A 27,007-nucleotide genomic window follows, 5' to 3' on the forward strand; every position below is an offset into this window, starting at 1 on the left:
TGTGAAATGTACTTGAAACTAATATTAGATACAATTGGCATTTCTGTGTTAGTGCTTGCAACCACGGTGCTGAAATGTGAAATAATCAGTAACATGTCACAGAATTTAAAACACTTCCCTTCTCTGTAATACTGATTTCACAATCACTATTTTTAATTAGCAATTATTTGGAGTTCTTTTAATTATTAAGTCGTACCTTTCATCTCTGAAGAATTGCGATCATCTCCTAGTTACTGTACATATAAAGTGAAACAAGTATTTTGTAGGGTTGTCAAGCAATTAAAAAATGTATTGCGATTAATCACGCTGTTAAACAATAATAGAATACCATTTATTTAAATATTTTTGATGTTTTCTACATTTTCAAATATACTTATTTCAATTACAACACTGAATACAAAGTGTACAGTGCTCACTTTATATTTATTTTTATTACAAAAATTTGCACTGTAAAAAACAAAAATAAATAATATTTTCAGTTCCCCCATTACAAGTGCTGCAGTGCAATCTCTTTATCATGAAAGTTGAACTTACAAATGTAGAATTATGTACAAAAAAATCTGCATTCAAAAATAAAACAATGTAAAACTTTAGAGCCTATACATCCACTCAGTCCTAATTCTTGTTCAGCCAATCACTCACACAAACAGGTGTGTTTACATTTGCAGGAGATAATGCCACCCACTTCTTGTTTACAGTGTCACCTGAAAATGAGAACAGGTGTTCGCATAGCACTGTTGTAGCCGGCGTCACAGGATATGTACATGCTACATGCTCTAAAGTTTCATATGTCTCTTCATGCTTCAACCACCATTCCAGAGGACATGTGCCCATGCTGCTGCTGCTGCTTGATAATGATCCAAAGCAGTATGGATCAATGCATGTTCATTTTCATCATCTGAGTCAGATGCTGCCAGCAGAAGGTTTACTTTCTTTTTTGGTGGTTTGGGTTCCGTAGTTTCTGCATCAGAGTGTTGCTCTTTTAAGACTTCTGAAAGCATGCTCCATACCTCGTCCCGCTCAGATTTCTTAAGCCTAGGGTTGAATGCTGTAGTTATCTTTAGAAATTTGACATTGGTACCTTTTTTGCGTTTTGTCAAATCTGCAGTGAAAGTGTTCTTAAAATGAACAACATGTGCTGGGTCATCATCCGAGATTGCTATAACATGAAATACATGGCAGAATGCGAGTAAAACAGAGCAAGAGACATACAATTCTCCTCCAACGAGTTCAGTAACAAATTAATTAATGCATTATTTTTTTAACGAGCGTTGTCAGCATGGAGCATGTCCTCTGGAATCGTGGCCGAACCGTGAAGGGGCATATGAATGTTTAGCATATCTGGCATGTAAATACCTTGCCATGCTGGCTACAAAAGTGCCATGCGAACGCCTGTTCTCACTTTCAGGTAACACTGTAATTAAGAAGCGGGAAGCATTATCTCCCATAAACATAAACAAACTTGTTTGTCTGAGTGATTGGCTGAACAAGAAGTAGGGCTGAGTGGACTTGTAGGCTCTAAAGTTTTACACAGTTTTGTTTTTGAGTGCAGTTCTGTAACAAAAACAAAATCTACATTTGTAAGTTGCATTTTCATGATAAAGAGATTATAGTACAGTACTCATATGAGGTGAATTGAAAATACAATTTCTTTAGTTTACCATTTTTACAGTGCAAACATTTATAATAAAAATAGTAATATAAAGTGAGCACTGTATACTTTGTATTCTGTGTTGTAATTGAATATTTTTGAAAATGTAGAAAAATATCCAAAAATATTTAATACATTTCAATTGGTATTCTATTGTTTAACAGTGAGAGTAAAACTGTGATTAATCACAATTAATTTTTTTGAGTTAATCGCGTGAGTTAACTGCGATTAATTGACAACCCTAGTATTTTGGTGCCAGCCTATAGTGGCTGGTATTAAAAAAAAAATATCACTCACAAATATTTATCACATAGGTGTATCCAAAGTTCACTTTCTATTTAGAATATGAAATAACACTGGTAACTGTGTAGTGTCTGTTTGCAAATGTTGACTTGTAATGGCAACAACTGTACTTCCTCATGGTCCACCTCATAAAAACCAGTGCATAGCTGTTAGTGTAGCTCATAAACAGATGGCACAGATAAATTTGCAGATTTGTGTGTGGGAGTTTGCACAGAGCTTGATGCATTGGTGCTTTTCTCAAGCCAGTTTCATTTATTTTTTCCTAATAATTTAACAAAAGAGGAGAGAGAGAGAGAAAAAAAAAAGAGAACACACTATACAGTACACATGCAAATACAATTCCAGAGCAGTCATATAGAGTATATGGAAACACTGCTCAACAGAAAGAAAATCAAAGAGATTAAGGGCCAAATTCTGCCCTACTCATGTACCCAGTGCAATCACCAAATATATTTTTAAATCTCCTTTTTTATTCCTTGCTTTTCCATTTCTAAAAAGACAAAGATGACAAACCTTGCTATCAATTTCACTGCTCCCAAGAGCAGACTGAATCACGTACAGCAATGCATCAGTAAGTCCATCACACTCCCTCATTCTTCTGCGGGCCTCCTCTCCAGCGGAGCTGACATTCCTACAAGACAACGGTACGGAGAATCAATTTTTTCCCAACTTTGTCGTTCGCTTTCTGTAGCAAAATATTCTCCTCATTAACACCAATGATTAACACCTCTTGTACTTCCTATGTCATTGTTTCAGATGAGCAAGTAATGAGAATGGTTGTGAATGAGGTAAGGAAACAACATAGAGGGGAACAAATTAGAAACAGTTGGTCATCTTAGATGATTTTAGAGCTGGAAGGATGCCGATCTTAGGTACATTCTGTACCATTCCTGGATTGAAAGAATCTAAGCCTACTAAAATTGGTGGAGGGATTGTTCTTTTCTCTTAGGAGTGAGTTTTATTTTATTTTTTCAGGAAAATGTTTTTAACCTCCTCCTCAACCCCACGCCCTTTCTTACAAACTTTGAAAAGTTTGGAGGGTTTTCAAAAGCCTAAAGAAATCTGTTGGGGTTGGAAAGAGCATCTTCAATAGCAAGGGCTCTTCACCCTCCTGAATAGTGTAACCTAGAATAAAAATATTATCAAAGCACAATGTGAAACAGCTGGTATTCCTTAGGAATGGTAATCTGTTGCTTTCATCCTCTCTTTTTATTTTTCATTTTACACCAGTGTTTGCTTCTCTATCTCTCATTTTGAGAGAACATTAATGCATCAATCTTGTTCACTAAAAATTGTTTTACATTGAGATATATAAAACAGCAACTCATAATAATATTTTTTTGTTTATTTTGTGCTTGTGCCTGAAGGCTTCTGAATCCGTTTTACACAAAGATAACTAAAACTACCCAATGGCACTATGGCCTAATACTCAAACAAATATTATTATTAATATAAACTAGCATAGCATATGTGTGTGTGTATATCAAATTAATATTTGACAACACCAGCTGACAAAAATCACATTCAGATTTGCACAAATGTGTGTAATTGATCACAGAATAATAGAAATGTACAGCTGTAAGGGACCTCGACAGCTCACCTCGTCCATCCCCCCACACTGAGGCAGGAGCAAGTAAACCTAGACCATCCCTGACAAATATTTTGTCTAGCCTGTTCTTTAAAAAACCCCAGTGATGGATATTCTACAACACCCCTAGGTAAGCTATTCCAGTACTTAACTACCCTTATAGTTAGGAAGTTTTTCCTAATATCTAACCTGAAACTCCCTTGCTAAAGATTAAGCCATTACTTCTTGTGCTACCTGCAGTGGACATGGAGAACAGTTGATCACTGTCCTCTTTATAACAGCCCTTCACATATTTGAAGACTTATCAGGTTCCTACTCAGACTTCTTTTCTCCAGACTAATATGGCCACTTTTTTTAACCTTTCCTCATAGGTCAGGTTTTCTAAACCCTTTTATAATTTTTGTTGCTTTCCTCTGGGCTGTCTCCAATTTGTCCACATTTTTCTAACGCATGATGCGCAAAACTTGACACAGTACTCCAGCTGAGGCCTCACCAGTGCCAAGTAGAATGGAACAATTACCTCCTGTGTCTTACAGTTGACACTTCTGTTTAATGCACCCAGAATGGCATTTTCTTTTTTTGAACTGCATCATCTTGTGATGGTGCAGAGCCTTTCAGCTCCTCTTGCTTGGTATGGGCAAGGGTCTTAGTGTTGTGGTGGTATATGACAACTCTTCTTTCACTACTCCCCATAACATTGGTACCCCTGCCCGCACCAAGGGAGAGGAGATGGAAAACCCCACACCATCCCTATGTACTTTCATTCTGTATTATAGAAATGGAGAGCGAGTTGCTTGCTCTTCTCCTTGTGTAAAGCTATAGAGTGCTCTCTCCCTCCAAACCCTTTTCAATCCACTTTATCTTCCTTCCTATTATAAAATAGGGGAAGAGGGGACAAAAATTCCAGAGAGGAGAGAATGGATTTAAATAGGAGAGATTGAGAGGATGGAAGAGACTGAGGGATAGATTTCCCTTGTCATCTTTCCCAACTTTGCCCATTCTTTCATCCTCTCTCTCTTTCTTCTGAAAGTCAGTTCTGCATTATTATTGATAATTCTACCATTTCCCTCTAATAATGGACCAATACAGTTGCCAGGATTTTTTTGGTTCCTAATATATTTTAAAAGCTCCATCTTATTGTCCTTAAGTCTGCTGGCCATAGATTTTTCCTTGTGTCCCTTGGCTTCCCTTATCAATTTTCTACAATTCCTAACTTCTGATTTATACTCATTACTATCAAATTCCCCTCTCTTTTATCTGTTATATATTTTTTTTTTACAACTGCCTTCACTTTCCCCCTAAACCAGGCTGTTTTTTAACTAGTTCAAACTTCTTCCTCAGTTGTGGGATTGTGGTTTTTTGGACATCTAGTAAGGTGTTCTTAAATAATTCCCAATTATCATTCAAATTTTTCTGATTAAATACTTCCTCCCAGCTGATTTGACTTATATTTGTTTTCAGCTTTGTGAAATTGGCTCTGTTAAAGCACCAAGTATATATATTACTGATCTGAACTTTAATCTGTTTGCACATTATAAATGTGAACATGTCATGGTCACTTGCATCCAAGATACCATTAACTTTTAGTTCTGTGATCTGGTCCTCTTTATTTGTTAGGGAAAGGTCTAATATAGCTGCAACACTTTTTAAGTTAGAAATTGTCATCTAAAATCTTTAGAAATTCCAAGAATATTTTAGTACTAGTAGCATGAGACTGCCAGCATATGTCACTCAAATTGAAGTCCCCCATGATCATGCAGGATTTTTTCCCCTACTACTATTGTGGGTAGTTGTGTAAGGAAGCAGTGTTCCTATTCTGTTGTGTGATTTGGAGGTCTATAGCTAACACCAGCTAGTAACCCTTCTTGTGCTTTATCTGTCAGGACATTGATCCATAATCATACAAGATCATTTTATTCTGAGTTATCAGTGACTAGGAAACAGGTAATGCCATTTTTGATGTAGAATGCCACTCCCCCACCCCTTTTGCTCACTCAAACTTTCCTAAATAGATTATAACCATTGATTTTTAACATTCCAAAGAAGAGCATAATCCTCAATAGTAACACTTTAAGCAAAGAGGAACAGCCAGTTTCACATGCATAGCCAGCAAACACTCTGAGGACCATCAATAGACCATCAGTAGACCAACAGTTGATGACAGTTTGACAGCTATTGCTTTGAAGTTTTTGTATAACACCCCCAGAATACGACCTTGAGTTCCAATTGCTTAACTCTAGGTAGTCAGTGCAGCCTGTATATACATAGTAAACTGGGTACATGTAGCTTTCATTACTAAACATTTTAGAGCAATACAGTAATATATTCCGGTCATTAGCTATATACTTTTTGGTTCATTTGAGGGTCCCATGGCACTGAGGCCTAAGCCAACTGATAAAAATAAAAGTTCTGCAATACCCTACAATCTTAAATAATACAAACAAAAGGTGTGTGTGCGGTAGAGAGACATAACACAGAGACTCAACTTCACTACTAATTAGTAATGAAAGAAACATGTTTATCTAAAACAATACTATTTATGACTTCTGACTGTTAGATTTTAGTGCCTATAAAATCATTCTAGTTTAGTAACACTACTTAATAAAACAAAACTTGATTATCTCAAATAGGTATAGTACCTCACATAATTCTTGGCTGCAATTTTGAGTGAGTAGAGTGATAATTGAATGCTTCTCTGTCACTTTAAGTTGATAAGAAAATGCAACATATTGTATGACTATACTAAATTCACTAAAAGAAGGAGTTTTACAAAAAAAGAAGCTTTCCTATTATGCATTCACAATATCATGGACATCATCATTCCCTTTTGTTATTTTTTCTCCTCAGTTTTTCAGGCTAGTAATAGTCTGCCAAATATTGCCGGTGTTTCTAGTAATCACTACAGAGGATATAAACATGTTTAATCAGAGCCTTTGGGCCAAATTGTCTGCTGGTGTAAACTGGCTATTGAGATCAATGGAGGAAGGCCAATTTACATCACCAGCAAATTTGGTCCCGTAGCTTTACCACTTAACTATTAATCTTACTTTCAGTGCATACTGTAATTAAATAAACGCCACCCGGTTAAATATGGCTAAAGTTCTTGGGTCTTGATCTTTCCATCAAATGCCCTAACAGAGTAATTTGGTTTTTATTATTCAGCCATACTTTTCATTTTCAAAGCGTCAGAGCAATTAACCTACCAAGTCAAGCACTCAACATGTGGTTTTCATTACGGTGCTTCTGCATGTCCAATCTTTAGGCTAAATGAGCTGCTCTTAATGACTGTGCTGTGTGATCCGCAAGTCAATTGAATGCCAACCTTCCACCTACTTCCTGGCCCATTTAAACAGGCCTTGAAGGGAGAATTGGTGGAAAGAACCGAACATCCACTCCTGTATGTAATTAATCCCATACAAGAAATCTTTCCCATCTTTGTGGCAATAAACACTTTCTGCAGAAAGTATATTGCATCTGAAAGAAAAAAATGCTTCTGAAAAGGCAACAAATTGTATTATACCTTCTCATTTCAAAGGAAAACCTCTCTTCTTAATACATAGAACTAAAAACAGCACGGTTACTAGAACCATTTTATACTGTGTTGTTGGTGGTGATTTTTTTTTTTAAAAACCACTTCCCTATCAAACCCCTGGCTTGACACTTCACGTCTCGGGCATGTCATGTTTTGCTGTATCAAAGTCACCTCACTTATGAATGTAATGCCATGCTCAGTATTTGCACATCACTCAGAGCATATTATCTTTAACCCAATGCCTGCAGGAAGTGCGTTAACTTGTCTGCAGTGCTCATTAATGGTGTTAATGGTGGGAGATGAGTTAACATAACACCGCTCATACCAAGGGAGAAGTTCCTGGGGATCAGAGCAGGAAGGTTGCGAGTTAGGGTTGCCAACTTTCTATCGCACAAAACCGAGCACCGTTGCCCTGCCCCTGCCCCATGCTTTCTCCAGGGCCCCGCCCCTGCTCACTCCATCTCCCCCTCCCTCTATCGCTCACTCTCCCCCCACCCTAACTCATTTGCTTATTTTTACCAGGCTTGGGCACAGGAGGGGGTGAGAGCTCTGGCTGGGGGTGTGGGCTGCAGGGTGGGCCCAGAAATGAGGGGTTCAGGGTGTGGGAGAGGGCTCTGGGTTGCGGTAAGAGTGCGGGGGAGGGTGTGGGCTCCGGGAGGAAGTTTGGGTATGGGAGGGAGCTCCAGGATGGGGCAGGGGGTTAGGGTGCAGGCTCTGGGCAGTGCTTACTTCAGGGGATCCCTGGAAACAGTGACATGTCCCTTGGCGCCTACACATAGCGGTGGCCTCTGTGTGCAGGTGCCGCCCCTGCAGTTCCCACTGGCTGCAATTCCTGGCCAATAGGATCTGCGGTGCTGGCACATGGGGTGGGGGCAGCATGTCGAGCCCTCATGGCCACCCCTACGCCTAGGAGCTGGAGGGGCATGTTGTCACTTCAGGGAGCCACACGCTGCCAGGTAGGGAGCCTGCCAGCCCACCAACTGGACTTTTAACGGCCCGGTTAGCAGCTCTGACTGGAGCCACCAGGGTCCCTTTTCAACTGAACTTTCCGGCTGAAAACCAGACACCTGGCAACCCTATTGGGAGTGGAATGTTTTCGGGATTCAAGGAAGGAAGGAAGAATTGAAAAGATAAAGAGATTAAAGAGGAGGGAGAGGAGATGTAAGAATGTAAAGAAATGGGAAAGAAAGGAGGAACAGGAGGTTCAGGAGACTGACTTCATCCCTAAGAGAAAGGAAGACAACATAGGAGGGAAAGGAGTAGGGCTGAAGGAAATATTAAACAATCCATTTTTCCTGTGACTAGTTGGAGTCAAAAATATATATTTTCAGAAGTATTTATGAGTGGAATCATTTGCTGTTTTCCTTGGTGAACACAGCTTTTCTTAGCCAAACTACTAAAACTCTACATTTTTCAGTAAGGCCAATCCCATGTGATCAAAAGTCATGAGTCAAAGCCCCTAAAAATCAGGAGAGTGGCTTAAAAAGCAAGGAGATTTTAAATAAAAATAAATATTTTTATTTGTCTTCTGGTCTTTCAGTGTACTTGGGTCACATCTTCCAAGTTTTTCTCTATCCATAGGGGATAGAAGCTTTCATTTAAAAAACAAAGTAAGCTTAGATTCTCACAAAATCAGTGTGCTTCAACAGCTGGAACTTTAAGAAAAACACCAAATATTGCAAGACTCACAATAAAATGGCAAGAGAGCTGGCAACACTGCATTTCTGAATTTCTACGATTTTTTTCCCCAGTGGGAAATGGAAAAAAAGAGCATTTTGAGAGTATATTGTAAACAAAACGATAGAAACACACACACACTTCATCCAGTTTTATCAGAGTTCTCTAATGTGTCTTTAAGTACACACATTGTGATAGAATTTCTTTTATTATTCTGAACTATTCCTAAAAGATCAGTGTCACACTCAGTACTGAATATCTTCAGTGATGATGATTCCATTATTTAACTGTTTTTTAGCTAGACATTTTCCTAATATTTAATTTAATGTTCCCAGAATGAATTTCCTTTGACATCTCTGCTCCTAATCTGTCCCTGAACATTTCCTATGTCTCTACAGTACCTAGAGTAGTTCTGCCACAGCCAGAATTCCTGGTTTCCAATATGAGAATCTTCTTTGAAAATGTATCACAGGCCTTTGCTGAAATACTCTGTCTACTGTTTTCCCCAGTTTGTTGATCACACATAATTTATTTTTGATTAACCCCCTGCAACCTAATATTTATTAGATTATTTTCTTCTAGATGCTTACAAATAGGCTCGATTAGATGCTCTTAATTGCCTTCCTCTACTGTTGGTGCTTGATTAATTGTTCTAGCAGTTTCTCAGGTATTAAAATTCAGTTTATTCTTGTTCATAATTTCCAGGGTCTCCTTTTCTTCCCTACTTTAAAGATGAATCCTATATTTGCCCCTAGCCAGTCCCATGGGAATTCATCATCTGTCTTCCATGATTTCCACCAACATAAAACTATTCAGCAGTAAGAAAAATAATGCCCTTTTAATTTTTCATGGCTGGTACATGTCTCCTTCAGAAGAGGTTTGTACTTCACCTGCATTTATAGGAATGATAGAAAAGGAACTGGCAAAATGCTTTAATTAGTTCAGGGATAAACTGAGAATAAAAGGACACTATTCTATTTGACAGAGAATATAATTCAGTAGACGTAAAAATATTGTGAAAATTGATAGGGACTCCTATGCAGCTGAGACCTTACTGAGCAATAAACTGAATTTCACCTTTGAATTTCATTTCCCAACAGTGCCAAATAATTTTTAGTTTTGTAAGAAAACAAATGTCTCTGCTTGGGCCAAAATTTTAAAAACTACAACAGGTGAGAAAAAATAATCTTCTCCTTCCTCATCTGAAACTATTGAATAGGAATTTTGTCCTCTTTACTTTATGCATGACATTTTTGCAGCACTCTCTGATGTACTTGACCTTGTTTTAGCCTATGAGCAAATAGTACTAACAAATGACAATAAAAACTCTTGGTTTTGACAGCTTTCTCCCCTTGGCTTACTCCTAACGTGGTTCATGTAAATTTCAAGAATACACTTACGCTTCTCTCTACACTGTCAGAAATATTTGGAATGCCTGATTTGATTACGATAAAAGCAGGACTCCAGAACTTAACATGGGATCAAAACTCATTTTCATCCAGAGTCCAACTTTTACCCTGAACTGTGTAATGCTAGCAGACATGTCCTAGCTACAGAAGATACATTTGTCTCTAGACTAATATGAAATGACCAGCACATCAACTAAAATTAACAGTTAAAAACAAATATCTGACACGGTACATTTTCTGAAACAAAAGCACTGTTCATTTATTGGAAAATAAAATCCAACTCTGAGACACTGAAAAATCCTTCCTTAGTTGTGCCCTTTTTTCCTTTGCCCAATCTTAGGACCCCCTTTGAGTTAGAAAAGATTTCAGAAAAACAAAATTCTGGCTCACACTTTGTTCAATGATGTATTTTGTTTTCTCATAGGGCTAGTTTGTGACTCCCTTACTCTCCCAGATAGTCCTATTAGCATCACTGGGATGACTCCAGAAAGTCACTGCTCACCAATGTAATAAGGGATTCAGAATCTGGCCCACAGGGGGCTCTTGGAAGTTTGCTCTGGAAGAATGCTGCTTTGATAGCTGCTGTGTAAACCTCCAGAGGCAGAAAACTAAAAGATCTGAAGGTCATTTTTGTCTGGAGCTGTAATTTGTCTGCCACTAGTGGGTCTTGGATCCCAATATGTCTGATTGTTGTCTAGGTGATGTCTTAATTGCTACTTAAAAACAGAAAATACTAAAGAAAACAGAATAAATATAAATTTTGATATTGAAATAAGTATTTTTAAAACTATATTTTCCTGTTAATTTTTAAGCATGTACCTTTCTAGCAGGGCAGTATCTGATTATACCTATAGATCATTTGGATTAAGAGCTACCCATACTTTTGCAAAGCAGTATTCAGGGTTTCAGTCACACAAATTCAGTTGAAGACAATGGGAGTCATGCAGCTAAAAATACGGTGCCATGCTCTGGCCATTCTTCCTTTAGGACTGCATTTTAAAAAGTTGCACCTGCGCTGCATGTATAAACTGGCAACTGTACACCTAACTGGACAAACAATGATATTTGTACATAACATAATGGTTTGAAATGGTATCTTTTAAGAGCGTAAACATTACTGCAAACAGGAATGAGATCCCTAACTCATGGGTGCACAGAAATAAGTGGGCATCTGCATAAACATGAAAGTGCATATTATTATAAATGAATAATAACTTTAGAGTCTGCCATTTGAGGATCTCAAGGCACTGTACAAATGTTAATGAATACAAAGCTTTTCATATTCTGAGGCAAGCTGGATAAATTCTGTGGCAAGGTCCCCTGCCTTTTGTGGCTCTGTGGTACTGAATTCTGTGTCAGACCTGGAATTCTACTTTAGCTTCAAGAAAATTCAGAAATAGCTGTTTTAATTGATTTAAATACAAAAATAAATAATGCAATCAGTACCATATCCTGGGGCTTATTTTACAAGAAAGAACTAGATATATGTTATGCCATGCCCAAATTTTTACTATGCAGCTTGCTGTGTATTTTTTGTATTGACAATGCATACTTCATTGAAGATGCGATCAATATGATAAGGGGGAAGATTTCACAGCTGGGTGGTGCAATTTGCAGTTTTTCTTACTTCAGAAGCAGTGGGAGGCAGTTTGGATTTTTGGCATTGAGAAGACAGCTTTTGGGCATGAAGGAGGGGACACATTGACTTTTTCCTCACCCTAGTGGACAAATGTGGAGGCAACTTGACTTTTGTGGGGGAGGAAGATCTGAACTACTGGATAACACCAAGATATATAGTAACTCCTCACTTAAAGTCGTCCCGGTTAACGTTGTTTCGTTGTTACGTTGCTGATCAATTAGGGAACATGCTTGTTTAAAGTTGTGCAATGCTCCCTTATAACGTCATTTGGCAGCCGCCTGCTTTGTCCACTGCTTGCAGGAAGAGCAGCCCGTTGCAGCTAGCTGGTGGGGGCTTGGAACCAAGGTGGGCCAGCAGCCCCCCTATCAGCTCCCCGCTCACCTAAGTTCCCTATGCGGCAGCAACCCAGCAGGCTATCAATTGCCAGCAGTTCAGCTGTCCCTCCCCCCTACCATGTGCTGCTCCTCTCCTCTGCCTTGGAGCTGCTCCTGGGAGCCTCCGGTTTGCTGTGTGGAGGGGGGGAGGGGGGATGAGGGGGATGATATCAGAGTGTCCCCTTCCCCCCTGCTTCTGACCCCCAATTACCCCATCTCCATGTGGGGGGGGCGGACACGACAGGGCTCAGGATGGAGGGAGATTGCTGGCAGCAGCTGCTGTCTCAACTTGCTGATCTACTTACAGGGGCGGCTCTATGTTTTTTGTCGCCCCAAGCACGGCAGGCAGGTAGCTTTCGACGGCGCGCCTGCAACCGATCTGCTGGTAACGTGGATTCGGCTGCATGCCTGTGGGAGGTCTGCCTGTGCCGCGACATCAGCGTCCCCGCCGCCGAATTGTCGCCGAAGCTGCGGGACCAGTGGACCTCTTGCAGGCATGCCGCCAAAAGCCGCCTGCCTGCCACCCTCACAGTGACTGGCAGGCCACCCACTGCATTTGCTGCGCTGGTGCCTGGAGCCGCCCCGTCTACTTAACAAGGCAGTGTACTTAGAGTGGGATCAGCATCTAAGGGGGCAATGCACATCTCTTTCTCTCTCACACACAAGGTGTGTGTCTCTGTCTGCCATGTTGTCTCCCCTCCCTCCATTTGTGCTGCCTTGTAGAGTGTGAGGCTACATTAAGAATAATGGGTTAACCTTGAGGGCTCATCTGTTTTAGTTCATCATTTAGCAGTAAGGCATTCCCTGGGAAATATCCCACCCTCTTCCACCCTCTGACTTCACCACCTCAACCAAGTTTCACAATCATCATTGCTGTGTACAGTATTAAATTGTTTGTTTAAAATTTATACTGGTGGAGGTATATATATATAATATAGTCTTTTGTTTGGTGAAAAAAATTTCCCTGGAACATAACCCCCCAAATTTACATTCATTCTTATGGGGAAATTGGATTCGCTCAACATTGTTTTGCTTAAAGTTGCATTTTTCAGGAACATACCGTAACTACAACGTTAAGCGAGGAGTTATTGTACATGACAGCAAAAAGCTGCTCCTACTATCATCAGTCCTAATAGCAGTCATTGCAATCCAACAGTGACAAAATAAACACATTAGTTAAATTGTTCTGCTGAAATAGTTAATAATGTTGACGTTTAAATGCTTATTATTAGGTTGGCGAGCCAATACCCTCACAAAATTACTACTGGGACCGGTTGCTTCCATAATCATTAAAACACCACTCTGTTAGTTTATGTTTAGTTTTTGAACCAGAAACAAAATAACAAAATCACTTTTGTGAAATTAAAACTTTCATTGTAGCACACAGTTCTGCAGAAGTAAATACTGCTGTTGCCAGCTCATAGAAAACACAGGGCCCTGATTAGTCTTCACAATAACCTGTGTTCTCCACCTAATCAAGCACTTAATCAGGCACTTAAACTTAGTCAATCTGGTTGCATGTGTCTCAAAGTAAGATTAGTTAAAAGCATTATTATTAATGCTTTTCTCTCCATTCCTTACAAATCAAATTACTGAGCAATAGATATTTGATTTTCACCTCACAGTGACAAGGTTTATTGCATTAATTTTACATTAAAATTTAAAGGCAACCACCAAAAAGATCACAAACTACGCTTAGGGGCAGCCAGGGGGCTCCACACACTGCCCCTGCCCCGAGCATTGGCTCTGCAGCTCCCATTGGCCAGGAACAACAGCAATTAGGGGTTGTGTAGGCGATGCCTATGGACAGGGCAGTGTGAAAAGCTGCCTGGCCACGCTCCATGTAGGAGCCGGAAGGGGGACATGCCACTGCTTCCGGGAGCTGCTTGAGGTGAGTGCCACCGGGAGCCTACACCCCTGTCCCCGCTCCCACGCCGCAACCTCCTGCCCCAGCCCTGATCCCCCTCCTGCCCTCCAACCCCCCCGGTCCCAGCCCGGAGCACTCTCCTGCACCCCAAACCCCTCATCCCCAGCCCCACCCCAGAGCCCACATCCCCAGCCAGAGCCCTCATTCTCCCACACTCCAACCCTCTGCCCCAGCCCTGGTCCCCCTCCTGCCCTCAAAACCCCTCAGTCCCAGCCTGGAGCACTCTCCTGCACCCCAATTCCCTCATCCCCAGCTCCACACCAGAGCCCGCACCCTGAGAGGGAGCCCTCACCCCCACCACACCCCAACCCCCTGCTTCAGCCGAGAGCCCTCATTTATGGTCCCAACCTGGAACCTGCACCCCCCCCACCCAGAGCCCATATCCACTTCCACAACCCAACCCCCTGCCTCAGTCCGGAGCCTCCCCCTATACTCTGAACCCCTTGGCTCCACCCCCAGCCCAGAACCCCCTCCTGCACCCCAAACTCCTCACCCTTGGGCAAGTGAGTGAGGGTGAAGAGAGCAAGCGACAGAGGGAGGGAGAATGGAGTGAGTGGGGGTGGGGCCTTGGAGAAGAGGTGGAGTAGGGGTGGGGCCTTGGAGGAAGGGTGGAGCAGGGGCAGAGGCCGGGCAGGGGTGTTCAGTTTTGTGCGAGTAGAAAGTTGGCAACCCTACACACACACTGAATACACTCACACACAGTTAAAGACTATATGAAACAGATAACGTTCCAACAAACAAATGCACCTTTATCCACAACAAAACCGTTCAAAACTCCTTGTTCAAAGAACTAATGCATTGTTACTCTTTCAGAACCTCTACCTAAAAATATGGGACCTAGGGTGTCTTTTAAATCTAGAGCTGCCCTGGTGGGATAGGGTGGGGGAGAAACAGAGGAAAGAGCTGTGCACGTGTGTTATCACTGAAGTGGCAGTCACAGGCCTTATGCCTGACCAATACTGAAGGAGCAGAAGAATGCTTTCAGTGTGCGTGCGCACTTTGGAGTGGTTCCTATTACTCTTTTTTGGAGATATTACATACTCTCCCAGTTCTAGGCTTGGGCCACCAGTTATTACTCATGCAGGGGTGTGACTTTTATCCCTACTCTCTTTAATATGTGCAGTGTCTGAAGGCATTCTATTACTTTCCCATAACTTGCTCAAAGAGCATAAGTAATGGGATCCTGGCTTTCCCCCGTTCAGGTGCACAAAGAGGAGGCAGATGTAAAGACTGCCTCGCCTCCTTCTTCCATTAATGGCACACCTGTGCTGGGGCAGCCATAATCAATCCTGGCTCCAATTTCACAGTCAAAGAGGAAGTAGCAGAAGTTTTGCTTATATAAATACAACAAATTCCCCCTGAACAGTTGAGCTAACATGTTGTGATCTATAGACCTTATTTTTTGGGGGCGGGAGGGTAGAAACAGCCCACAAATACACCACATGACAGTGAATCCAGTCTACATGCCTGCATGTGATGAAGACAATGATCATGGAGGAAAAGTCTATGATTGGAGGAAAAAAGATTATTGCTTCCAAGAATTCGGCTATCCTTGACCACCGCTGAAACATGTTTAGCTCATTGTCAAAAATGATTCCAAGTTGTGGATCCTATCAGCTTGTGAGGGATAGCCAGGACTTTGACTGCTTGATTCTCAAAATGGCAGGGTCTGGTGCCACTTTGAGTTGGTGTGGGGAGCTTACTTCTGATGATGAGTTTGGTGAAGTTGGGGGTTGTCTGAAGGCCAGAACTAGGGGGTCATGAAATACTTCTTTAGGATGTGGTTTCCCATCAAATATGGGTTGTAATTGTTTAATGATACTCTGTATGGGTTCTAGCGTGGGGGAGTAGGTGACAACTAGGTCTGTGGAGTCAGTGGCTTTTTTCTGTATTGAAGCATGTTTTCCAGGGTATTTGGGTGGCCTGCTCCATGAGGTGATCTACTTCTCTCGTTGAGTGCCCTTATTTAGTGAAGGTGTCTTTAAGTGTGTTTAGGTATGTATCCCAGACTTTTTCTTCAGAGCAAATTCTGTGGTATCCGAGTGCCTGGTTGTGGGTAACAGATTTCTTGGTGTGTCTGGAGGGGCTCCTGGATCTGTAGAGGTACATGTGGTGTTCTGTGGGTTTCTTGGTACAGTCTGAGGGTTCCATCGCTGAATCTGATCATGGCATCCAGGAAGTTGATGCTGATGTGGGAGTGTTCTAGAAAGAGATTGATGGATAGGGTGGTGGTTGCTGAAGTTGTGGAAATTTGTGAGAAAGTTTAGGTCATCTGTCCAGAGGATGAAAACAACATTGACATGTCTCAGGTATATTATTGGTTTTATGGTGTATTTTTCCAGAATTTTTCCAAATGGCCCACAAAGAGGCTGGTATATTGGGGTGCCATGTGTAGCCAGACATGCCCCCCAATTAAGTCTTTCAAGTGTAGTCTGTACAGTTTCCTGTTATGCTGTTTCAAAACCACAAACAGAGACGGAAGTTCCCCATGATGTTAGATGCTTGCTTAAAGCTGCATTGTTCTATATTACCAATTGTATTCATGCGTATGAATATATAATCAATTAATTTCAGAAATGAGTGAGATAGTGAATGACAGCCAATGACAAAACAAAGAAGCAAACATCACCTTTTATGGAACCATGGTATTATCTTGGAGATGATATAAATCTTGAGCTGGGTGTCCAGGACAGTTACCAACAAGGAAATGTAACAGCCCGCTAAACTCGGGACTGGACCAGAAGCAGTAGAGCCCTCCTGCGGAGCCGAAGGGACTCCGGGGACTCTCGTCACCCCACGTTCGATCTCTGGATAGTTGTCACCAGGCCAGCCTCAGCCATCAAAATTGAAACTAACATCTGCCCCTGCAGATGTGTTGTGTGTGTGAGTATAACTGTGCAAATAGGGGAAACAATAAGTCAACTCTCAGTGATGCTCTAGTTCACCCTTTGTTTGTAGTTATGTCTTGGCTGGTTTCAAGAATGGATAATACTACGCTACTACACGTCTGATCCCAAAGTTTGGAGAAATTATTGTTAAATGTAAAGTTGGTGTGGGTGAGGATGAAATGGATGAGTTTGGTAATGTGTTTGGGATGGCAGGCAGGAAGCAATGCTGTCATGGTGAGGGATATTTGTGTATAGGGAAATGACAACCAAAGTGGCAGGGATGGTGTTCTGGGAAATGTTGCTAAAGTTACAGAGTTTCTGGAGGAAGTCAGTAGCATCTTGGAGGAAACTGGCCCTTTGTGTGGAAAGTAGTTTGAGGATGGTTTCTATGAGTCCCGATATTCCTTCAGTAAGAGTGCTGTGGCCAGATATCATGGGTCTACCTGGATTCTCTTGTTTGTGTATTTTGGGAAGCACGAAAAGGTCCATGGGGTGGGTGCGTGGAGGAAGAGGGTGTAGAAATTTTCTTGTAATTATTTGGGCATGGGTTTGATAATGGTATCCTTAAATTCTTGTGTGGTGTGGGGTTTTCTTTGAGTTCTTTATAGTAGGTGGTGTCAGAGAGTTTTCAATTAGCCTCGTGGATGTAGTCATCTCAACTAAGGACTACTATGGTGACTTCTTTGTCTACTGGTTTGATCACCATCTGGTGGCTGGATTTCAGGGGCTGCATAGCTATCCACTTAGCAGTGGAGAGATTATGGTAGATGTAATGGTTGCTGAGGTTTCACTGTCAACTTTTTTCTGAAGCAATCAATGTGTGGTTTCATCCACTGGGGGTTGTCCAGTCAGCAGATTCTTTTTTCTCATGACTGTCAGTGGGGATGCGGTAGTTGGAGAAGGTGTCATCTTTGTTGTGAAATAATTCCTCAAGGTGGAGTTGGTGGAAGATATTTCTGGTTTCCGACATGTTAGGGCATGTCTTCACTACCCGCCGGATCGGCGGGTAGCAATTGATCTATTGGGGATTGACTTATCACGTCTAGTGAAGACGCGATAAAATCGATCTCCGTTGGTTCTGCCGTCGACTCCGGAAATCCACCGTGGCACGACGGCGGCGTGGCAGCGGTCGACTCGCTGCCATCCTCACAGCCAGGTAAGTCGACCTAAAATACACAACTTCAGTTACGCTATTCACGTAGCTGAAGTTGTGTATCTTAGGTCGACTCCCCCACCCCCCCGTAGTGTAGACCTAGCCTAAGTGTGATATCAGGTTCTGTGATGGGGCAGATGTTCAGACCCCTGTAGAATACAGATACTTCAGTTCGGTTTAAGGTAGTCTTGATAGGTTGATCAAGTTGAGGTGTCATTTGGTGTCCACATGATTGGGTCTTTGTGTTATGGTTTTCCCGGCGAGAAAGATGAAAAACATTTAGGATAATGTAATCATTTTTCCTGAACAATGGAACTCAGTCTGCTTAAAGTCAGAGAGTTCCAGATACCCAGCCCCCTAACATGAGCTGCTCATATATTTTAGATTCGTATAACTTTTTTGGTGCAGATATAGGGAATATGGGAGGTGGGGAGTGTCAGAGCAGTGAGTGGGAAAGTGGGCGTGTGTGGGAGCAATGATGGGATATAGGAGTTAGAGAGTTTGGGGAGGGGAATTACAGAGTGGAGGGGTTTGAGGGAAGGAGGAATTTGGGGCACTGGGATAAATGGGGATAGGTGGTAGGGGCTCAGTCTAGGGGAAAGATGCACCAGAAGAATCATTTCAGAAAAATTCAGTGGGGGGGGCAAGTTGTGTCAGCATCCTAGCCTCCACCCTCCTGCTGAGGCCATGGTTGCTCATGGGGGACTAGTGGGCCAGTCTCATCCCGGAGAAGGGTTGGGAGATGATGGGCTGGTCCTATCTCAGGGAGCAGGGGAGCAGAGGGGTGTCCACCAACAGCCAACCTAGGGGGCAAGAACTAAGAGGCCCAGGCAGCTGCTGCTGCTACCTGTCCAGCTGCTGGGGAGAAGGGATGGTGCTGACAATGCCGTGATTAGGACCCTTGGCCCAGCTTGCCTCACACTGGCCTCCACAGATCTGGGGACACTACAGCACTATCAGACAAGCAGTTATGAAAACCAGGTGGGGGGCAACTGCCCTCCCTGTCACATAGCAAATGATGCCCCTGGGGTGGGGATTGGGGGAGTGGGAAGGGAGAGATGGGAAACGGTAATGGGACACATGGGGATGGATGGCAGGGGGAGTGAAGGGCAGTTAGGGATGAGGGGCTGTCAACTCCACATTCTCCTTCCCTATGTGTTCACCAGCATTGGGGAGGGAAGCTGCCCCTCTAGGGTATCTAAGCCCCTGCCCACCATGAGTGTGTTAGGATTGGGGAGCCCTGCCACTTTAAGTGGCTCCGTTGACAGTCCCCATGGCAAAATGATAGCCTTGTGCTCTTCTCCAGAAATAATGTAATGCTGAAACTAGGTATACTTGGTCTCTCAAGGTACACATGCAACTCTTGTCATTTCACAGTAACAGCTCTGACAAATTGTTCCAGCTAAGCCCTCCACCAGTCAATACAGCTTCACCTAACAGAGAGACGAGTGCACACAGATAAACACTGAAATTTAAATCTGTGGAGCATGACACAAGCAATGGCACATTCTTTTAGAACCACCTCATTTCTACTCGTTATGGCACCGCCCTTACTGAACCCCTCCCAGGGGCTATTGCTAACTCCAGGGGGCAGAGTTTTGTATTTCCTGGTTTTCAGAGGTTTAAGTTTAGCTACTCTCCACATTCTGGATGGGCACTTGACACTAATGGGCAACCTTAACTCTGTGTAAATTAAGTTTTGGGGCATTTAAGAGGAATTAACATTAGAAATCCATTAAATAACTTCTAGGGTGAAAACTAACATGTCCATATGTACTGTGCAATATACTGGATATATTTCTTTAATTGAGATTTCTGATTTTTATTTCTCAGTATAGACAGAGTGAAATCCTAGCCCTAGTGAAGTCAATGGGCGTTTTGCCATTGACTTCAGCAGAGCCAGAATTTGACCCATAATATCAGCCCAGAAAAAGGATGGCATACCATACACAAAAGCATTGTTTTGTATCACTATTGAATCATTCCATGCCTGATAAAATACTCTTTGATTACAGGATAGCCATAATATGCACGAGTTATAAATTCAATAAGATAATATAGATATTTTTGTTAACTGAGTTCCAAGTAGTTATAATCTTCACATTTTCATAAGCACATTTCATTTAGAGACTATAATAAGAGAGACATCAATAAGAAAGCAGTTCAGGATAATGAAAAGCTAATGTCTTTTTATATAACAAGGTTGCTGGATTCTTGTCAAGAATATTTAGTTTTTAATGTTTATAAACCAGGAGCATCTTGTGTACTTGCATTTGTTATTTGAGGTAGATTCTTACAGTAAAGCTTGTAATAAGATTCACTATGCAAAGAGTAGAAAGTGCTTAAAAACCCTACAGAAACAACTATTTTCAGGTTTCATAATTATAATCCAAAAATTAATTTAAACAGCCATGCTCAGATGGGCAACAGTTCATTTAAACAGCATAAGTGTTTGATGTCCCAGATGATTCATGCAGCTTGTCAAACTTTAACCTTGTTTTGGAAATCTACCCTGTTGATTGAACGATGGATGACACAGTTGAAAGAAATTGCAGTGCTGGAGATGTTCACTGCTACTATCAATAATAAGAGAGAACAATCTGACCGTAACTAGAATACATTTTGGAGCTACTTTAAGTATTAAGATATGTGATGCTAAACTCTATCATTTAGCCCATTGGAGATGAGCTGTCACCTTTACATTGAAATAAGTACTGTAGTGAATAGATTTAGAAAAGAATTCATTACTCAGAGCTTTTGTTTACTATGTATCAAAACATATGGTAATGTTCCATGTGTTCAACCCATTGCCTGCAGGTAACAGTGTTACAAAATAATTAATTACAAATCCACTACATTTTAGGGCTTTTCCTACATTCACCAACCTCCAACGCCTCAAAAAAAAAAAAAAAAAAAAAAAAGACTAAAGAAATTTTACATTGCTTACAAGGCATTTTGCAATTTGATTTTAGTTTTTTTGAGGATTGGGTGGGGTGAATTACCTTAAATAAACTATTCTTCTTTACAAAACCATGGAAATATGGTGAGGCTAGATAAGGGAAAGCTCTGCAGCCCAGTGCTTGCAGGGAATGGTAGGCATGGCCAGTGAGTGAGGGAATTAGGAGAATGCACTAGTCACAAGTGTTCCTTGGGGGTCTCAGCAGATCACAGCTGCTTTTTAAAGTCTGGCACTCCAACTCCACACTGAATGGAAGTGGTGGCAACAGAGGAAGATGATTCTAGGCTCATTTACAAGGGCTTTGCACCATGGATCCTGGTAATGAAAAACAGTTACTTTCAATTTTTGATGGTCAGTAACTTTTTCCAATTTTACTCAGACTTTATATAGATAGATAACCTTGATGCCAACAGTTACAAACAACAGCCATTGAGATTGCTTTCTGTATCACCATCATAAACATATATTTGAAAAAATGTTATCTAACGGAAGGAAAGAAGTTCTCCAATTTCCATAATGTTGCTTCTTCTATGTCTTTCTGATTTATTCTTTTAATCCGCTAGTATTTTCATATTTTACACTATGCTGTATCATTCACGTTCATCATAAATCAGTTAGCTGTGAATTAACTAAATGTACATGGACAATACTGTCTGTGAATTTTACATGCAATCAAAAGACACGTGTTGCTCGTAAGATGGACAGAAAGGATAGCATATATATTTCATACAATTATTATGCTGCGCCATAAACAAACTGAAAGCTTATGTTCCAGATTTGGAATTTATATATATGGAAAAACAGTCAGTAGACTTTTTCAAAGAATAGCCACCACTGTTGGGCACTAGATTTAAAAGACTGCTTAACACTTCTGTGTCCCTGCTGAAGCCCTGAGGATCCTGTATTAAACCCTCCTCAAGGCCTGACATCACTACACTTTCCCTTTGGCAAGAAAGGATAGAAATTGATTCCATTTGGAGCTTGTCAACAATACTACTTAATCAGCTAGAGATCTCTGCTGTGTGACACAAGGCAACCCCTTCCCTTCCTAGGGGCTGAGCACAATGGAACATGTAATTTGTGAAGAAATTTAATTTAAGCAGAAGATACTTTTGGTGAGTCTAGTAACTAAAGAATAATGGACCACCAGCCCACTTAGGGGTACATTTCTAAAGCAGTTTGAGTTGGTCCATTGTAACAGTGCCATTAAGACCAATGAGAGCCACAGGACTAAAACCCAATGCATCCTTTTGATAAATGTTTCTCTTAGCAGTCAACCAATGAAGGATTTATGTGAAAAGAAGTGAGTAGATCTCTGTGTGATGCTGTGTCTAAAAGGCATTTATAATCTGATAATTAAATAACATTTCAATACTATGTGTTCCAATTGTCTGGTGAGAGTTCCAAGCCATGGTGATTATTTAGTGCACTGGAGTGCGATATTTAAGTACCTTTTCTAAGGAGATGTCATATGCCCAAGGTCAGAGCAGTGCATTCTGATTTAAAATCTCACCACTTTAAAACATCATTTACAAGTCTTCTTCACATACTTTTTCATCATTTAAAATTAATCTCTACAAAAATTAAGATACCAAATGTACTTCATTAACCTACTCTATTGTAATTAAAATATATGTTCCAAATACCAATGTTTCTCTATTTTGCTGACTTTTTGAAAGCAATTATATTTACAACTGCCAATCAATCATTATCCAATATTTTATTTACAATTCTTTAGGGGCCTCCAACTACTTTGTAATAGGCCATTCAAAACTAAGATACTATTATGTTCACCTTTATGTGGAGGAGAATGGGACTTGGACTGAACAGAAAAATACTGTTTTTTTTCCCTTTTATTATACTGTCTTATGACATCAGAACTACAGACATTGGCCAAATGTCCATCTTAGGGCTCTTAGTTCCACCCTCAGCCTTGAACATAATCATTCATAATGGGCTGCAGTCACAAGCACAGGGATGAAGGCAGTCACATTAAGCTGGCTTTGCTCTTCCCTGTTGGAGAGAGGGTGATGGGAAGCTCCTCTTCTTAACCAAAAGTTGTCAAGTGCAGGATTCTGACAGAGTCAGTTTTATTGCCTTGCTTATTCAACATATATGTGAGGCTCCTGGGAGAGACTGTAAACCATTTTCGACTACCATGACACCAATACACTCCTGACCACCTTTTTTGGCCACATAAGGGAATAATTCACATCCTTCTGTAGGACATGAACTTCACAGAGTATTTGGTACACAAGCAGTCCTTAAACAGAGGGTGTTCTTTTGATAAGTGGGAAATGAGTGGTGAACGGCTCAACACACACTGTACCTGTCAGGTGTGACATCCCAAAAGCTGCTGTCTGCATATACAAGGATAAACTCTGGATGTTCAATTGTCAACATGAGAATAATCAGTCTCTATCACCTAAAAAAATTGCAAGTATTATTGGAAACCAAGAATAAACTTGTTTCTTTGTGTAACTGTTATTCACAATGAACCATCATATTATCCCAGGTGAGCAGCTTATGAGCAAAGGAAATCAAGAGCAAATAGTATTTCAGTTGTATTACATGGCAGATATCAAAGGGCTCCCTGACAAGAGTAGGACTTGGTCATTATATTTAGTAAACAAACACATAAATTTTGGCTCCTACCCATTTATTTTCATGTATTGACTTCTGTGACAGCAGAGTGTGCTCAGTACCTTGCTGCATCTAGCCCAAAGATCTGGCAAACCTGCGCATGTTAGCAACATCAAAAGTTGCCTGTGTAGCAATAGCAAAATAGTCTGAGCTCCATCATTTGCAAGAATCTATAGGTAGCTTTACTAAGGCGTTAAAGCATACACATAAGTCCCTCAAAAGAAAACAAAACACATATGAGCACTAAGTACCTTCACTTATTTGAAACTATCTTGTTTGCTGTCAAGATCATTTGCTACATCAACAAGCCTAGACCTTACAGAATGAGTGACCAAATAACATACTCAGCTGGCAGCAGAACATAATGATGTGGCTTTCACTATGCAGAACTAACATTTGTTTACATAAATTAGCCCCCAATTAGCAATTACATTGTTTGCTTGAAATAAGGTCAAGCAAAATGTAACCCGGGCAGGAGCAATTCTGCATGCATTATAGTCTAGACAGCACTATTACAGAGAATTATGGAGGGTAATTAATCAGTTAATGCTTTCCATGTGCTTCAGTAGATCCATATTTCTGGAATAAAATATTTGTGCTTACAGAGCTACTTTCCAGTTTCTTCAAAGAAATGTAATTAGTTGCTGGCATTTGTTAACTCCAGATTCAATGCACAAATTGTTAGTTTAGTGATTGTTAGCAAAAAATCATGATGTATTTTAACTTTAGATGACAATACTGAAGAATTCTATATACCTGTGTCTTTTTAGGTGGTAGAAAAAATTAAACTGAATTTAAGAAGAAAAAATAGAGAGAGAGGGAGAAGAGAGAGGAAATAACCTGAAAATTGATTACTGAAGGTTGTTTAAACTTAAAATAATGTAATAACTAGACCACTGGAAATATGCGTGGAATTTTGCCAAATTGTGTGGATTTTCCCATAGGTTCCGTGAAAACTTACAGAAAACACCCAGGGAAGTCAACAAAAGCAAATTTACTCAAAACAGAATAACTTATTCAGTACAGTATTTGTAAAGTTTTAACAAAATATGTTTCATTTTTCTCAGCTATATCTTTTAAAAGACAATTGAGTCCCACCACCCTGAGAGCTATTACTACTCTCTACTTTTACCCAAGAAGTCTTGAGTTTTCTTGGCTTCTAGAAATCTTCTCAATTTCCCTCCCTCTAAGAGTCCTGGTCAAGGCAAACAAACAAACAAAACCAACCTTAAACAAATCCTTAAAAAAAACACTCTTAAAATCCAGTAGTTGGAAGATCATTCCATTATTTGACTTTTTCAAAAACATAGAATCATAGAAGATTAGGGTTGGAAGAGACCTCAGGAGGTCATCTAGTCCAACCCCCTGCTCAAAGCAGGACCAACACCAATTAAATCATCTCAGCCAGGGCTTTGTCAAGCCAGGCCTTAAAAACCTCTAAGGATGGAGATTCTACCACCTCCCTAGATACAGGGCCGGCTCCGCAGGGGAGGGCGCCGAGCCCGGCCGTGGGCCTGCAATCCCTGACCAGCCGGAGCGCCGGGAGGAGGGCAGAGAGCCCGGCCGGGGCTCTCTGCTCTTCCCGGCGGCCAGAGCGCCGGGGGGAGGGCGGAGAGCCCCCGGTAGCCAGAGTGCTGGGAGGAGGGCGGAGAGCCTCGCCGGGGCTCTCCGCTCTCCCCGGCGGCCAGAGCGCCAGGGGAGAGGGCGGCGAGCCCAGCCAGGGTCCCGCTCTCCCCTACTGGCCGGAGCGCCGGGGGGAGGGCGGCGAGCCCGGCCGGGGCCCCGCCGTGCTGCCCTCCTCCAGGCGCCGCCCCAGGCACATGCTTGGTGGGCTGGTGCCTGGAGCCGGCCCTGCCTAGGTAACCCATTTCAGTGCTTCACCACCCTCCTAGTGAACTAGTGGTTCCTAATATCCAACCTAGACCTCCCCCACTGCAACTTGAGAACACTGCTTCTTGTTCTGTCATCTGCCACCACTGAGAACAGCTGAGCTCCATCCTCTTTGGAACCCCCCTTCAGGTAGTTGAAGGCTGCTGGAACATCTTTCGCAGTAATTCCAACCATACCACTCAGAATAAAGTACACTAGATGGAAGTGTCTACTAAAATGATCAGTAACTGAAATAGTTAGTAGGGTAGATAAGTTTGAAACTTAATAGCCCAATTTGATGAACTGAGGTAGTTTCACTCAGACTGCCTTTTTTCAGACTGAGAAAGACACTGCTTCTTGTTTGAATGTAACCAACTGAATATGAACAAATGCAATGGAGTGAGTCCATATGCTCCCCTCCAATTTGAGGTATGGAAGGAAGAGTGTAATGGAGTTTAAAACCCCTGCAAGGATGAAAGGAGCAAAAAGGGGTAAAGTGCTGTCTTCAGGATACAGGATTCCCCTGTGGGAAATGTATCCTTCCATTACAGAATCAGTACTTCGTAGCTCGGAGGAAGGTTGGATCTGCTAGGGCACCTGCTGCTGATCATCGTTGTCAGCAATGGATACCTCTACTGTAAAAATGCTTAAGAGCAGAATCTGGTCTATAATCTGGATGTCAACATACCAAGAGGGGGATAAAGAACCAGTCTCAAACACCTTATCAAACTGAAAACTATGGTTTCAAATGTAATAGGGGCCAGGGGTCTGGAAGCAGATCTCTCTCCTGTACCAAAAATAAAATAAATATATATATCTAAAGGCAGACCTAGCTCTATCACTACTGATGCATCATAAAAACAACGATTTCCTCCCAACAGTATTTGGAAACTAATGAGTAAGTATTCCGTTATTTTGGGATACAAAATTTTAAGTGCAACTGAAGGCACAATTTTTGTCAAACAGGTTTAAAGATCTCTCCTGGCACATCATTCAGTTGAAAATGCTAAAAAATGCCCCTATTCAAAAAATATGCTAGCACAACACAGGATTCTAACAACTATTAATAAATATAATTCACAATTACTTATTTATTCACATTTTTCCAAGGTTGCTTTTAAGATGAAAAAACACATCTAGGTAGGGTCATGTCTAATCAAATAAAGCAGGAGTTAATGAAATACATGTGATCAGTCTAGGTTGAGAGTGACCATCCTTTCAGTTTCTTGCTTAATCATTTGATTTCAGTAATTCTATATAACAGGATTTGCTAACGTGTGTCTGATATGAAATATTTGCATAAAATGAACATGATAGGTGCAGTATCTTGTTTAATTCAAGTTTTTACTTGAATTAAACAAGAACTTTATGTTTTAAAATAATTTTCTTATTTTG

General features: G+C 41.2%; 1 protein-coding gene across 4 annotated transcripts in view; it reads right to left on the reverse strand.

Moving 5' to 3' along the window:
* Positions 1 to 27,007, reverse strand: part of CTNND2 (catenin delta 2) — a 1,151,766-nt gene that overhangs the window by 151,074 nt on the left and 973,685 nt on the right. For all 4 annotated transcript variants that reach the window (XM_034761543.1, XM_034761542.1, XM_034761544.1 and 1 more), the window contains one exon: positions 2,468 to 2,585. In XM_034761543.1, the coding sequence (XP_034617434.1) occupies positions 2,468 to 2,585 (118 nt within the window). The remainder of the gene's footprint in view (positions 1 to 2,467; positions 2,586 to 27,007) is intronic.

Source organism: Trachemys scripta, chromosome 2 (genome assembly GCF_013100865.1).
Source record: "Trachemys scripta elegans isolate TJP31775 chromosome 2, CAS_Tse_1.0, whole genome shotgun sequence".
Lineage (NCBI taxonomy): Eukaryota > Metazoa > Chordata > Testudines > Emydidae > Trachemys > Trachemys scripta.